This window comes from Pan troglodytes, chromosome 8 (genome assembly GCF_028858775.2).
Source record: "Pan troglodytes isolate AG18354 chromosome 8, NHGRI_mPanTro3-v2.0_pri, whole genome shotgun sequence".
NCBI classification, from domain to species: Eukaryota; Metazoa; Chordata; class Mammalia; order Primates; family Hominidae; genus Pan; species Pan troglodytes.
In genome coordinates, this window is record NC_072406.2 from 47,053,069 (window position 1) to 47,069,322 (window position 16,254).

General features: G+C 45.7%; 1 protein-coding gene across 24 annotated transcripts in view; it reads right to left on the reverse strand.

Moving 5' to 3' along the window:
* Positions 1-4,906: 4,906 nt before the first annotated feature.
* The window catches only part of PARD3 (par-3 family cell polarity regulator), a 708,800-nt gene continuing 697,452 nt past the window's right edge, over positions 4,907-16,254 (reverse strand). For all 24 annotated transcript variants that reach the window (XM_001145290.7, XM_001144818.7, XM_001144902.7 and 21 more), the window contains 2 exons: positions 14,936-15,063; positions 4,907-6,907 (listed from right to left, as the gene is read on the reverse strand). In XM_001145290.7, the coding sequence (XP_001145290.6) occupies positions 6,514-6,907; positions 14,936-15,063 (522 nt within the window). In that variant the 3' untranslated portion in view covers positions 4,907-6,513. The remainder of the gene's footprint in view (positions 6,908-14,935; positions 15,064-16,254) is intronic.

Sequence of the window (16,254 nt, forward strand, 5' to 3'; positions counted from 1 at the left end):
GGGGGCCCCTTGGGCCTGGATAGAAGTCAAGCCAAGCAGATAAAATTAAAGCAAGTTTGGAAATGGAGCTCCAAGTCAGGGCATGTGCACAGCAAATTCACTTTGAGGCTTTACGAGTTCAAAGGTTTGCTATATTCCAAAACACCCCACGTTCTTTGGCGAGCCCTAATCTGACCCATCTCAGGGTTGTCAGCCAACGTTTTTACCCATTTAATCCCATCATAAACAACTGCAATGGATACGTTGCTGCTGACAACTCGAGCCGGGTAAACGCAAGTCAGATATGAACTGAACCCTGAAACCAGATCATTAGCCCGGGTCATGATTGGTTTAGGAATTTGTGTTGTTTTCCTTCTGTCACTTGCCAGCAATCTATGGCACTTTCCCCCCTCATAGTTTGCAGTCAGCTGGGCCCAGAGCCATGCGAAGCTGTTTTTAATGGCAAAACCTTCAAAGTTGTACTTAAAATATTTGCATCATAAAATCCTTCATGGAAGCCAAACCTCGGTTTCAGAAGGAACCTTCTTGCTAGCGGGGAGCCTGCCTCCAGGGAGCGAAGAAGGGCCCCTGCTCACGCTCCTTCCTCCCACAGACGATCCGCTGAGGCTGCTGACACCCTGCGGGATCAGATCATTGAGAGGCATCCACAGCATCTAGGAACAAACTCGAAATGGCTTTTCTAAGCCAGCAACGGTGTGAGGTGACTCAGCAGTTCACCGTGCAATTCAGAAAAAAGGTGTTTTCACACATTTAATTGATCCTGTGAGCAAGTAAGTGCTAAGCAGGAAAGATGAGGAATTGTTCAGCTTCACAGTGGGAAGACTCAGTTCCTTGCCTCCCGCCCTCTACTCCCATGACCAGTGTTAAACAGACCCATCCGGAGTGGGGCAGGCCAGCGCAGATACAATGTGCTTAAAAAACATACAAATCAGGAAATAAAAACTGATGATTTAAATCGGAGCTCAGAAAGGGGAAAAAATATGAGAAAAAGCGGTTATCTTCTTCAGAAAAGGATTCTCGATCTTAGGGGATCCATAATGGAATTCTTTAAAGGTGAAATTCCCTATCGCGTCTTAGCCTTTTTTGGCTAAGATCAAGTGTGAAAGTGAAATTCCCTGTGATGGGGCTTATGATGGGGTTTAACTGAAGGCAACGAAATTTATGGACAGAGGACATCCATAGGCTTTTACTTTGCTGAATGGAATATGAAAGTCTAGGAGAGGAGAAGGATGCGTGCTGGCGGGAAAGATGCTAAATTCTGGAGACAAGAACCCATCTAGCTGGGTGTGGTGGCTCACCCCTGTAATCTCGGCACTTTGGGAGGCTGAGGCAGGGGGATTGCCTGAAGTCAGGAGTTTGAGACCATCCTGGCCAACGTGGTGAAACCCCGTCTTTACTAAAAATACAAAAATCAGCCAGGCTTGGTGGTGCACACGTAATCCCAGCTACTTGGGAGGCTGAGGCAGGAGAATCACTTGAACCTAAGAGGCTGAGGTTGCAGTGAGCTGAGATTGCACCACTGCACTCCAGCCTGGGCAAGGAAGCAAGACTCTGTCTCAAGGGGAAAAAAATCCTTCTATGTGGGTTGCAATGAGAATCTTTCCTTTCCCCCATAAGCACCAAAGCAGAATATCAGTTTCTTGTTTAAAAAAAATTCTTTAAAGCTTATGTTCAGAATTACAACCCTTATCCCTGACACATTTTTAAAAGTCAATTTTATTCCACCAGCTTTTGTGATCTAATCATTACTCAGAGCTGAAGGTGGTTTTCCATTAAAGCATCTCCGTCACTCTCACTTTCTGACCTGTGAACGTTCTTATTAGCTGCCTTATTAAGATGATATCCTGTCTCTGAAGAAAAGATTATCTCCTTACCTGACATGTCATTATCCAAGTAATCTTTGTTCCCTCCTCCCCACCCCAGAAGAAAAAAGCTGACTGTTAACTAGACATTTAAATGTATGGTACACTGTGCTATGGGAAGGAGGACATTTCTAATGGAACGTACCTGGAGGCGGGTAGTTGAACCTCATGACTTACTCTTCCATGACTAGCAAACAAAGCCAGAAAATAAGAACTACCTGCCTCATCCTAGATTGGTTTCAGAAACACCTGAGCTTTAAGGACTCAGCGTATGAAATAAGAAACCCATTAAAATAACCAAATATAGAATGACATATGCAAAACTACATTCGAAAGTACAAATGTGTGCACTTTCTAATAAAAAATACTGGAGCAGGGCAGCATTCTTGATGACTGCCGTATGTGGGTGAAACAAGGGCAATGGCGTGGACAGAGAAGCCACCGGGATGCCTGGTCTCCCACCGGCTGTCTCCTCGCTGTGATACTTATTGTGGCCAACGATCACAAAGAAGATTCCTGACAAAGTGGTTTGCTTATTTTCCACCCCTTTTCAAACTCCATGAAACAGAAAATTCACTGGGTTTACGCTCTCTCATTGGATCTACTGGACTTCATTGGCAGAAACCCAGAGAAGTTGGGGTCCTGCTCTCCGCCTGTTCTGGGACAGCCCTGTCAATTGTGGGGTGCTTTTGTAACCCAGGGTCCCCGGGTTTTCTGGGAGCCTGTGGAAAAGTGCCCACTGGTAACTGTTGCACCCTGAGTTCTCCTTGTTTCACAAAAGTTCCAGGAAGCAGCCCAGACCCAGCAAAATAAAAACTAGTTGGATCCAGAGGTGCCTAGTTGGAGGGAACTTTGGTGAACTCTTCTCCTTACTGCACTAAACACTCTGCCCAGGGAGGAACTTATTTGCCATCTTCTACCCATGCGAAGGATGTAGAAGCATGATCAATGACTGTCCCTGCACCAGCCTTACTCCACCTCACAGGGGTGGCCAATCTTTTGGCTTCCCTGGGCCACGTTGGAAGAAGAATTGTCTTGGGCCACACATAAAATACACTAACGATAGCTGATGAGCTAAAAAAAATTTTTTTTTTTTAAATCACAAACAAAAATCTCATAACATTTTAAGAAGGTTTACGAATTTTTGTTGGGCCACATTCAAAGCCATCCCAGGCCACATGTGGCCCTTGGGCTGCAGATTGGATAAGCTTGACATATGATGACTCAGCTCACCAGCCCAATAAAAGCTGTTTTCACCTCGTTCGGGGAGGTACTGCTTTGGGGAACTATCCCTGGCATCCTCCTCACGTGTTGCCAATAATGAAACCCTTGGTGAACTCCTCCTTAGCTGTGGTCATTGGACCATGAACCGCCAAGTGATTGAACCCTAATACTTTGACCTTTGAGCTGCCGTCGGTCTGACCACAGAAAGAGAAGGTGGATGGCAGTGCTTCAATTACATATAATATAGATATGCTATGCAGTATTATTTTTATAATTTCTAATACAAATGACTATATACTGTCTTAATGGACTTAGAAATGATGCCATAGTGGAGACCATCTTTTCCAAAGGACAGGTGAGTTCCCCTACCTCCATCCTCATCTGAGAGTGGGCTCCAGGGTCTCCCTGGCTCCCCTTTCATGCAATTTTTGCTGGGCAGATTCCAGTGCCCATCTTGACAGCACCCGGGCCGGCTCCGCCTTGGGACACGCCCTCCCAGGGGATACCCTTGTGTCTTAGCAAAGGTCCTGAAGCCAGGAGGCTGGTCCGCTGAGTCAAGATTGCTTCATGGAGCCTATTTTGACTTCTCTGTGGACCATTCCTACTTCTCTTCCCAGTGCCGCTCAAACTGTCAGTTTCAACCCACAGGTCCCTTTGTGACTTGGGTCCCCACAACATGTGATTATTGCCTCTCCTACTCTGCTGTCCGCTGTCAGTTGAGACAAATAAGCCATGTGTTTTGGCATTAGCAATGGGCCTCCTGCTCAGGGAGAAAATGAACAAACCTGTCCATCTTCCCTTTTCACTTCCCACACCTGGCAGGCTTGAAAGAACCAAGGAGGTGGTATTGCCTCGGCTTGCCATGCACCCCTCATTCCTAATCTCGAGGTGATAGAATGTGGATGTAGTGACAGGATGAGCGTTGCTATGACAACCCACTGATGCTAGGTGCTCCATAAGAGGGCATTTTTGACAGGTCCTCGCAAAGTCTGCCATTTGCGTGGGGACCAAATCTCCTATATTTGTGCACAAGACATACCTAGGGACATAGCACCCTTTATGCCTTCAAAATGCCACACGCCTAGAAGTGAATAAAACTCCTTAAAATTCTGAAAAAAAAAAATGCCGCACGCATATTTGTGGGCGTCCCTCTTAAAGAAATAGCAAGGTCTTACTACGTAATTTGGAAAATAAGAACCAGGTTTGTACTGGAAGTGGACTCAAATCTGGACCTTTCTCTGGGCTCACAGAACTCAAGGCCAGGACTCAATCAAAACATCTGGCTTGCTAGGATGATTCCAAGGGTGCAAAGGGCAGTCATGGGACTATCATGTCGCCTTCTGCATAATTTTTCATTCATTTAGTTCGAGCTGTACTGGCTCCTTCAATTCAGAACTCCTCCGGCTTCTTCAGGCAGCCTGGGCCTTGCAGTGGACTCATGAAGGTTCTTGTCTCTCCCCTTCCCCTCTCTCCTCAGGTGCTCAACTACGCAATCAACCACCAGTTCCTGCGTTTGCAAACTTCCCACTTTGAGACTTCCAACTGTAAGACTGTATATTGTCTTAATGGACTAAGAGTGAGAATGATGTCATAATGGGGACCATCTTTTCCAAGGGACAGGTGAGTCCCCCCTCTCCATCCTCATCCAAGAGTGGGCCCCAGGGTTCTCCTGCCCCCTTTCCTGCAAATTTTCCTCAGATGTGAGGAAACTTCCAACTTTCTCTAAATATATATATATATATATAATCACATCTGTTAATAGACCTTTTAAAAAAGCCCAGCTAGGCAAGGCTGCCCAGGAACACCAGAGACACCAAAAGAACAGGAAGAAATATGCCTTTTATTAGGAGTCGCATATGTACAGAGAAAGCTGTTTCTCACAGCTCAGGGGAGGCTGTGAGAAAGAGCCACTGTCATCCAAGGTCACTGCGCGTACACTGGTAACACCACTAAGACACCGCCGCACGTGATTAAGAAACAGAACCATGACACAGAAATGCAGAAGAGACACGGGTACATGTGCGGACACATCATTTCTAAAAACAAGTCAACACAAAAATACAATGTGCCAATAAAAAAAAAATAGACATATCCATACATGTCTTTTTTTCTGTTTTTAAAGTAAATACATGGTATGCTGAGCTTTCACCTCCAGCTTTTTCCACATCGGGATTCACAGGCACTTTAGCACCCCAGCCATGGTTTACAATACAGGATGTTCAGAACAATGAAGGAAGATGGGAGCCACCGAGATCCCCGAGACCCACACACACACTCTAATACTGACGCGAGAGTGAGCTTCCTGCCACCACCGCTGTGGGACCCGAAAATGTTCTCTGTGTGATGTGTAACGGCTTTTCCTTTGTCTTTTATGTTTCATGGCAGAATTACTTAGGAGCGTGGCATCGCCAGTCAGACATGCAATGTGTGGATGCATTAGACAAGCATCAATTGCCTCTGACTTGAAAAACCGTAGAGAGCAGATCAAAATGACTGTCTGGTTTATCTCTGTCCCATTCTGTGCCCTTCCTGACAAGCTGTCAGAACAAAAACTAATTAAAATAATTACTAGGATGAACTGGGCCATGAGCTCTTCCTAGGAGAATTTCTTTCTTAGCTCTCCCCTCATGATAGACACAGGGCCAATGGCAGGCCCAGCTTCCCCCGGCAGGAGCCACTCCTGTCTCCCACGTTCCCCACACAGAGCTGTGGTGACTCAACCCACGTGTCAGGAACAGGACCGAACAAGCGTATGTATAAACGCAGACCGGGATCATCACTTTATTGGTAATGTTGAGTCATAAGGCAGCTACAAAAGGACCCCCATGGTGACCAAACAATGTTGGACTATGGCTTAGCTTCTGTAATAGGATGACCGACTCTCCCGTCACAAAGAGCTGAGAGAGGAAAGAGAAAACCACAGTGATGACAAAGTATGACAAAGGGCTGTGCTGTGAAGTACCAGAAAGCCCCAATTTTTGGTGTATGTCGCCCACTTTTCCTCCACCAGAGACTAAGATGTCATCCCATAGCTAAGAGAACTTAGGGGGAGAAACAGGGCCGCACGCCATCCTCCACGTCAGGTGAATTTGTCACTGCAAGTGGTGCGGGGATGTCACAACCAAGCCGCGGACAACTCATGAGTAGGGCCGAGATTCCTGGTACTGTGGAGAGGCGCAGAGCATATGAACGCCTCGAACAGATGATTGTCACAGGGTGGGAAATCCTTCCATGAAACAGACACTTGAGACATAGTGGCAAAGACATTAAGGCCTTCCATTTCTTTGCCTACACCGCTTAAAGGCACTGATACCAACAACAGAAATACTCCGTAGTACCATCGAGGTTTTAAAAAACTCCCAAAATACAAGTCTTCATAGGAAAATGTCTTTTATTGCGCGACATGAAGCATCCGTTCTTTGCGTGCTCAGGAATAGAAGGGCCTCCCTTTCTCAGGAGTCTGAAGTCTGTTCAGCCTCGCAACCTGAGAAGGGGAGGGGGGCACGTCTTGCCGGAAGGGCCCCTTGGGAGGGGCGTAACTGGGGTCCTGGACTTTCTTATATGAGTCATAGTTGCTGGGCCCCTCGGAAGGAGGCTGCTTCTTCATCTGCTGCTCCTTCCGCCTCTGTTCCTGGCGAAGGAGCTCCTGAGTTTCCAGCATGACCCTGGCGTTGAAGCCGTGTCCTCCCAGGTAGCCGTTCCTGGAGCCTTGGTAGCTGGAGTACCTGGGGTTCTCTTTGGCACTCTGGAAGCCTTCCCCAGGGGAGTAGTTCTGCTCCCAAGAGTCCTGGGAGACCGAGCTGGCATTTTTCCTGCTTTGCCTAGAAAGCAAAACCCAAAGGTTAGTGTGAGGGTAGGAAGAAGGAGGGAGAGGGAGGAAAGGGGGCAGGATGGGATGGAATATGCATTTTCACGTTTCAACAAATATTCCTGTTCTCTCATCACATGCCAGACACTGCGATAGGGGCTGGAGAATTCAAAAATGACTGTCCTCAGCAAGCGCATAGTCTTAGACAACTAAACTAACAACGAGTAAACAGGAGAGAGAACTAGACTGTGCAGCTATTTAGAAACAGGGTCATCCTCCTGTGTCTGAGAAGGTTGTGTCTGTTCTGCTTAGGGTACCAATATCTCCTGCAATTTAGACACACTGGCAAAGTATAGAAGTATTAGAGGTTTGGCAGCTTCCATGGTAGGAATAATTGCTCGCTTTAGAACATTACAATTCAATTCTAAACAAGCACAACAAATATTTTACACAGCTGCCACCATAATGCCAGAAGCGCTAGCTAATATGAAGTACATGTAATGGATTACAGTATGAGTTCGGTTATGAAAGATTTAAGTCTAGACTCCTTTATGATAAAAAATGCAACAGGCAGTCCCTTAAAGCTCTGGCTTTCAAGTTGTGTATGTCAGCAACTTACACTCTCCGGGATACCTGCTCATCGAGATTGGACGGAGAGTCCGGAAGTCTGTAAAGTAAGCACTATTTTCTTATACATTTACCTTCACCAAAGGCCAGGGTGACCTACTTAACTTGCTTTCTGTCGCCCCAGGATAGGCAAGTAAATCAGAGTCACGTGGAAATTTCAAATTCTTCCCACTTCTGCAACAGAGTTGGGCATGATTTCCAGGAAACATTATTGTTTTGAAACATCTTTAATTTACTATCAAGTCTCTAGATGGTTTTATGAATTTACAATAAGATTGGCTATGATGAAGTAAAACAATTCTGTGCCAGAAAGGAAGACATGCCCTAATTTTTTGGCCTTGACAATGGAAGAGGGGGAGAGACAATTGAGTAATAAAACAAAATATATTGCTCCATTTATCAATAAGAAAATCATTTGGCGACAGTATGTATTGCTCAACCCTCTCCATCAACACACACAACACAGCTGAATGTTCACAAAGATTTTCACAGAAGGAAAAGAAGGTCTGGGAAGCCACTGCATCTCCCGTAGGAATGATGCAATTTGCATTTTTGAACATTCACAACTGCATCAATATGGTTTGGAGTGAAATGCACCCATTTTCCATATGGCCTAAAATGTAGTTGGGAACATTTTCAGTAAAGAAAATGACCGTAATGTCCAGCATCACCTCTGGCTATGACGATGACTGGATGAGCATTCTATAGCATGTCTGTCTGGGTCTCTTTTAACGGAAGACTGCACCATTTGTACAGTCAGCCCAGGCAAGAATCCTTACATGTGATGGAATAGTTTATTTGCCTAAAGCACTGATTATCTTCACTTAAGTCATAAATTAATCTACCCAGAGACAAGACTGTTGGAAAATGCCGGCATGAAACCAGGGATTTGACATTAATCATGAAACTTTAATTAAAACAAGGAACTTGTGACTGATATTACAGCAACAAAAATGGGATTCCTTTATGAGTTATCAGTTTGAAGATAATCAGAAATAGGCTGCAGACATTTCACCTCTTTTTCATCTCTGGCCTACTAAGATCCACCAACCCCCTTCCTCCCCAGCTTCATGGAGCCCCAGGCTTCGCTCTACGGCAGCTGTGCACCCTAAGTGGATTCTGCATCATCCCCGGAAGACACAGTCTTTCTACATTTAAACAGGGAGAATTCACTAAAGGTTTGTTAGGGATGGAAATTACAACAATGTGGGAGAACGAATTTTTTGTAGCTAAAATTTTCTTCAAATTAATCAGTATAGAGAGAAGGAAGCAGACTGCCCTGAGGTCTGAAGTAAGATATGTGGGTAAAATGCACATAAGACACACACACACACACACACACACATGCACACACACACAATTCCTTGGTAAGGAAGTTAGCAGTATCTATATGCTCTTGATTAAGGAGAGAATGAGAAATGGGCCAATTGTAGAGACCAAGGGATGGAAACAGACAGTAAGAGTTTCCTACACTAGGAAACTAAGCATCCAGCTGGGCAAGGTGGGAGTGGCTTAGGCTCAGAGCAACGTAGATTCAAATCCTGAGCCTGCCACTGCCTCGCTGTGTGACACTGGGCGAGTTCTGCTCACTGGGCTCAAGTTACCTTACCTATGAAACAGGCATAATCTCTAACCCTGAAAGGTTGTGGGGAGAAAGAAATGAAGTAACACATGTAAAGTGCTTAGAAAAGTGACTTGCACTCAGTAAGTGATTGACTAACACGTCCCGGAGGAGTAGTTTGAAGACAAAGTCACTCTGCCTTCAAAGATTAGGCTCTGAGCCTGGGTGTGGTGGCTCAGGCCTGTAATCTCAGAACTTTAGGAGGATGAGGTGGGAGGACTGTTTGAGGCCAGGAGTTTGAGATCAGCCTGGGTAACATAGTGAGACCCCATCTCTACAAAAAATGTTTTGAAAAAATTAGCCAGGTGTGGTGGTGGGTGCCTGTAGTCCCAGCAACTTGGGTGGCTGAGGTGGGAGAATTGCTTGAGCCCAGGAGGTCGAGGCTGCAGTGAGCCGTGATTGCACCACTGCACTGCAGCCTGGGTAACAAAGTGAGACCTCATCTCTAAAAGAGGAAAAAAAGAAAAAAAGGCTCTGGAGTTAGGGAGGCATCTTTTTGACCAAAGAAGAAAATTGTTTTTAATTTAATTTAATTATTTTGTTTTTGAGACAGAGCCTCACTCTTTTGCCCAGGGTGGAGTACAGTGGTGCAATCTTGGCTCACTGCAACTTCTACTTCCTGGGTTCAAGCGATTCAACTGTCTTAGCCTCCCAGGCAGCTGGGATTACAGGCACAAACCACCACACCTGGCTAATTTTTGTATTGTTAGTAGAGACGGGATTTCACCATGTTGGACCAGGCTAGTCTTGAACTCCTGAACTCAAGTGATCCGCCGAGCTCAGCCTCCCATAGTCCTGGGATTACAGGCATGAGCCACTCTGCCCGGCCAAAAATTGTTTTTCAAAGTTAGCTTTCCCTTCCTTGGTTGGAGGGATTGAGTAGAGATGCCAAGACACAGAAAAGCATCAGAGGAGAAAGGAACCCTTGCTAAGCGAGGGCAACTTCGGCACACTGCTGCAGAGATCAGAGGGAAGCCCATGTTCTTCCCACTGTCCTGTGAGCCCTTGGCTAAGGCCATGGGTAACAACAGCAACAAAATATCAATCTCCTTTCACTGAATTTCTTTATAACCAACATATAGGATTGTTTGGTCCTGCAGTGAGCCCCTGGACATTGCTAAATCCACTCAAAGCACTTACCACGGTTTGGCAATAACTATCACCTAAAGATTATCGCCTAAAGATTACAACCACCTCCAACATGGCCTGGAGACCATCAGCATGGAGAGGACTCAAACCAAAGAGCTGATGCCCGAGGAAAGCCATTAAGCCACCAGGGTGAGGGGGACACAGACAGAAGGAGGAAGACAGAGGGAGCGAGGCTAATAAGTTGGGAAGTAGATTGGAGACATAACAAATGGGCCTCGTGGAGAGAACGCGGGAGGGTGCAGAGACACAGCGTGGAGGGTGAGGTATACAAGCCTTTCGAGGAAGTCAGACCACAGCAGACAGGGAGCCGAGGGAGCGGGGAAAGATGAAGAGGAAATGGAGAGGCAGGAAAAGAAAATGAAGGGAAACACCAAACCAAGAACCTTATTTCTCTCTACCAGTGCCTGTGACTACGCACGCCTCTATTCCTTTTGGGGGCTGCCTTTTGGATATTAAGGAAAGAAACTAATTTAGGAATTAAAAAAAGATGATGTCAAAGGGTACAAATCTCAATGACAGAGGAGCAATTTTTCTGTTTGTTCTACTGCACAGCATGGTAGGTATAGTTAATAACAGAGTATTGTACATTTCACAACTGCTGAGAGAGTAAATATTTGAGGTGATGGATATGTTAGCTAACTTGATTAATTAAACTTAATTAATTCTTTTATGCTATATTCATAAATCATAACATCACTTTGTGCCCCACAAATTATACAAACTGTCAATTTATAATTTTTTCTCTTTTCTTTCTTTTCTTTGAGACAGAGTTTTGCTCTGTTGCCCAGGCTGGAGTGCAGTGGTGCGATCTCGGCTCACTGCAAGCTCCGCCTCCCGGGTTCGCACCATTCTCCTGCCTCAGCCTCCCGAGTAGCTGGGACTACACGCGCCCACCACCAAGCCTGGCTAATGTTTTGTATTTTTAGTAGAGACAGGGTTTCACCGTGTTAGCCAGGATGGTCTCGATCTCCTGACCTTGTGATCCGCCTGCCTCGGCATCCCAAATGCTGGGATTACAGGCGTAAGCCACCACGCCCGGCCTATAATTTATAATAAAAAATAAATTATTTTAGAAAAAGAAAAACAAACAAAAATCCTACTCTGATTGAGAACTGAGTGTGTGGGGCCACCACACAGGTCCCTTTTCCTGCCAACTAGTGTTACCACCTGGCCAGTGTTTCTCATTGACATTCCAAAATGTAACTTGAATTCTGTCTATAGAGTTTCTTACTTACAGTTAGAATTTACAAACCACTCTTTGTCATATACATGCCTCTAATTCAAACCACCTTATCTAATGCAACTGATACAAAGCCCAGACCATTTGTTTTATTTTATGCTCCACTTTGTAACTATACTTTTTTCTGTGTGTAATCTTTTTGGTTTCTAATGCCATACCAACTTGTTTAGACAAAACTCTGTTAATTGTCAACATCCGAAAAGCAGAGGTCAAGTGTCTTTGAAGAATATCACATGTCAGAAACTTGGACTTGACTCAAGCTCATGGAGGTGGCTGCAGTACCCCCTGACCTCCTGTTTGCTTTCTTTCCCTTCCTTCAGATCTCTGCACACAGCCTGCCACAGAGTGGGGCTGCTTTGCAAGGCATCAAGCCGAACGCAGGGTTCTATGTTCCTAATCTCCCTCACAAACAGGAAGATTCTCATTGATAAATTGTTCTCTAAAGGAAGACAAGAAGATACTGCAGAAGCCTACCAGCCTCCGCTGCCCAAACTTACATAACTCTTTAATTTGAGGATGTCTGCTTTTCTCATATCTAAATAGGATAAAATGACTAAAAATAGGGAGCTACAATTAACCCAGAGGGAAAGCTGTAGTTATTTAGGGCAACACTAAATAACAGCGGAGGCACTAGCGGTAGCGGCTGCAACCCTCCTCTGCGTGTAAATATAGATATCTCTACCAGGCGCTTCCGCAGGGAGAGGCGGAGAAGGGAAGAGATGTCGGGGCTCAGAGTAAAGAAGGGAGAGGAATGGGAAGGTGAGGATGAAAGGTTCGGCGGGAATGCATGAGCTACTTTGGAATGCAACCAGGAGAAATTCAGTGGAAGCACCTGCCTCTGTCTTTTGCCTCTTCTGAGGACTGGGACCCAAGTGCCCCTTCTCCCTGGCAACTGCCCTGCCTTCCCGGCCCGCCCACCACTCTCTCTCCCACCTCCCTTTCTCAGCCCTTGGCAGCTCCCACGTCACTGCTCTCATTATACACACTTTGTTATGTTTCTCCTTCAATCCTTAGAGACACGCTCAGGCACGGCCAAAATATATGAAGCCAAACAATTGGCCAATAAAAATAAAAACACAGCCCCTGCCCTGATAACACCATCCACACAAGCTATGAAGTGCCCTGGCCCACCCGTGTGGTCGTGCAGGGAGGGCCATGCCAGGTGGGCCAATTCGTCCACACTGTCAGCTCACCCTTCCGATGGAATGCAGCCACACAGACTGGAGGGCAGTGGGGAGGGGGCAGGGGGGTAGCGGAGTGGGGGATAGGGTGGATTTTACACGGACGAACCTTGATGTCTAATTCTTCAAGTGCTTAGGCATTTGATTCACTGGGTTGATTCACACAGTGACCTCCTTCTAAATGCTGAGGGCAGGAGAGCACTGAGGGGAACTTTGCACCTGTTAATATCCCAAATTTGGGGCCAGGTGTGGTGGCTCACACCTGTAATCCCAGCACTTTGGGGGGCTAAGGTGGGCAGATCACTTGAGGCCAGGGGTTCGAAACCAGCCTGGACAACATGGCAAACCCCTTCTCTACTAAAGATACAAAAATTAGCCAGGCGAGGTGGCGCACGCCTGTAACCCCAGCTACTTGGGAGGCTAAGGCATGAGAATTGCTTGAGTCTGGGAGATGGAGGTTGCAGTGAGCCAAGGTCGCACCACTGCACTCCAGCCTGGGCAACAGAACAAGACTCTGTCTCAAAAAATTTGGGAACAGAAGCCCTTGATAGCAACGGGCCTTATAAAATCATGGTTTAGGGCATGGGCAGATTCAGGTTTGAATGCTGGCAAAATGACTTGCTGGCTGTGTGAGCTGGGGGAAATTTACTTACTCTGAGCTGTTTCCTTGTAAGATAAGATTATCTCAAAGGTCCTATAAAGACCAAAACTTTAATGACTCTTACCTACAGCAGGCTAAAGAACCTGGCAATTCTCCTCTTTAAAGGAAAAAATAATTTAGTACTCAAAGGGGTTATATATAGCCTTATGGATTGAAAAAGAACAACTGAATGAATAAACTGCTACAATAGATGGCACTTATCCCCATGGAGACTCATTCATATCCATGTCCCCTTGGCTGACCTGTATCCATGTGGTGAAGTCCGTTGTGGTTGTTACAGTGATTATTTAACATGTAAAGAAATTCATCTTTTCGAAACAGGGTCTTGCTCTGTCACCCAGGCAAATGCAGTGGTGTGATCTCAGCTCACTGTAACCTCTGCTTCCCAGGCTCAAGCGATCCTCCCATCTCAGCCTCCCATGGAGCTGGGATTACAGGCATGTGCCACCAAGCCCGGCTAATTTTTGTATTGTTTTATGGAGATAGTGTTTTGCCATGTTGCCCAGGCTGGTCTCGAACTCCTGGGCTCAAATGATCTGCCTGCCTCAGCCTCCCAAAGTGCTGGGATTACAGACCTGAGCCACCGTGCCTGGCCAGGACTCATCTTTATTAGAAATTGATCAAGATCACTCTACATTGGTCAGTCAAGATAAGCATTTGTCTCCTAACTCCCTAAAACTGTTTTGCTCAAAGTCAAAAGTCTACCTGATATCAACATGGCAAATGAATCTTTTCCCACTTAAAATATGTCTTTGTCACCTGATTTTGAAATACAGCAACAAATGCCTATAAGAATTGTGACTACAGGAGTCACCTGTTTTGGGAAGTTTAAAAAGCTGAATGTTTTTCAACATTTTTATTCTTTACTATGCCTGGAAGAAAAACTTTGATGGAAAAATAGTTACTATTTCAATGTACTGGCACTCAGTCACCCTGAGACCCTTGCAGGCCTTTGTCGGAGAACTGGGCCAAGGCGTCTCCCCTGGGGAGCAGGCAAGTAAGGGTTTCTTGCTTGGTTCCCAGCTAACAAGCTCAACATCCCTGAGACCCTCTAAAGTTAAACATGGGTGAGAGCAGTGATGATGGGACAGTAAGAGAGTGAGGTTTGGGACCAGGGATCCCACACAACCACGGCGTATGCAGCACTGACTCTCGATCCTTTTATGGAGCTCTGGATTTATGAAGTATCATTTATTCTAATTACCATATGTGCTAAGCCAAATAAGGGTTATCTTCCCATTTTTCAGATGAAGATACTGTCTTGTCCACACAGGAAGCAGGAGAGCCAATACTAAGAAGCCAGTACATGAGTCGCTTCACTTTTTTAGGGAGTTTGTGGGTGAAAATACTGGCATCTCCTGCAGTGGGCATTTCCCCTGGCCTCGCAGTATGACAGCCCCCCACGCTAAGGAACAGTAGCCACTGGACATTTATTGGTTCCTCTGTTGCTACCAGGGGCAAGCTGGAGAGGCCCCAGTGACTTGGGAAGGAGCGCGTTCCCAAAGGGCGGGGGATCTTAAAGGGCCGGGGGGATCTGGAGGCTCGGCCAAGCGTCCTCATACCGAGGCAGAGAGCTGTACTGGCGCTGGGCCTGCTGGGAGCTCTCGCGCTCCTCCTGCCGCTGCCGCTGCATCTGCACCTCCACGGACACCGAGTGCCGCCCGCTCTGCGTCGCCGGCCGTGCGTTCGGCTGGAAGAGGAAAATACAAGCACATCGTTAACCAGAAAGATCTGTACAGATCACACAACTGGTTGACTCCATTTCAATTCTTATGAATTGACTTTGAAAATTTTGAAAATTCTGTGATTTGTTTTTCAAAATTGTTTCTTTGAGAAAAGTGGCATACATATATTTGCTCTTATGAGCCCACAAACACTCAATTTTCTTAAACTGTGATTTTGGCTTTGGCATGTGGTTTAAATTGAAGAGATCAGACTTTCTAGTCTTCTCTAATTTTTTTTTTTTAAGAGATGGGATCTCACTCTGTCACCCAAGCAGGAGTGCAGTAGTGCAATCATGGCTCACTGCAGCCTTGAACTCCTGGGCTCAAGTGATCCTCCCACCTCAGTCTCCCGAGTAACCGGGATTACAAGCACAGGCCACCATGTCTGGCTAATTTGTTTTTTGTTTTTTTGGTAGAGATGGGGTTTCCCTATGTTGTCCTGGCCTCAAGCAATCCTGCCTCAGCCTCCCAAAGTGCTGAGATTACAGGTGTAAGCCAGTAAACCCAGCGTCTAGTCTTTTTAATGAGGCTTGGTAAATGCTGACATAAGACACCATTTACCTCTCTCCAGAATACACAGAGCAGATACAATAAGAATGAGGCTCTTCCAAAAACTAGAAGATGTTAATGCCAAAAAATAAATAAATAAATAAAAATTTGCTACAACTCTCAAAAGAGGGAAAGTCCAGGAGTGCACACCTGTGAGGTGGCCATGTTGATGAATTTTGGGGGGTAGGTATATATTTTAGTTTTACAGCAGGATACAGTATAGCTGATTCCCTTTTTACTACAGGATGACAGTGAAATTTTAAGCCAAGATTAGTTTAAACTAGGTATCAACAGGTCTCCTGCAATCCACAGATGGCAGCCAAACAGGGAACAGAAATGCCTATCAAAAGAACAAACCCAAAAGCTAATCGCTACTTAAATTGGTTATTAGGTAATGCATTTTACCTTAGTTATTAGGAAATGGCAATTTACCTAGGTTAATCATCCCCTATAGAGAACACTTCAATCCTCCTAACTAAATACTTTGGTTAGCACTCTATTTCAGGAGTTCAAGATCAGCCTGGGCACCACAGTGAGACCCTATCTCCACAAAAATTTTTAAAAATTAGTCAGGTGCAGTGGCACATGTCTGTGATCCCAGCTACTTG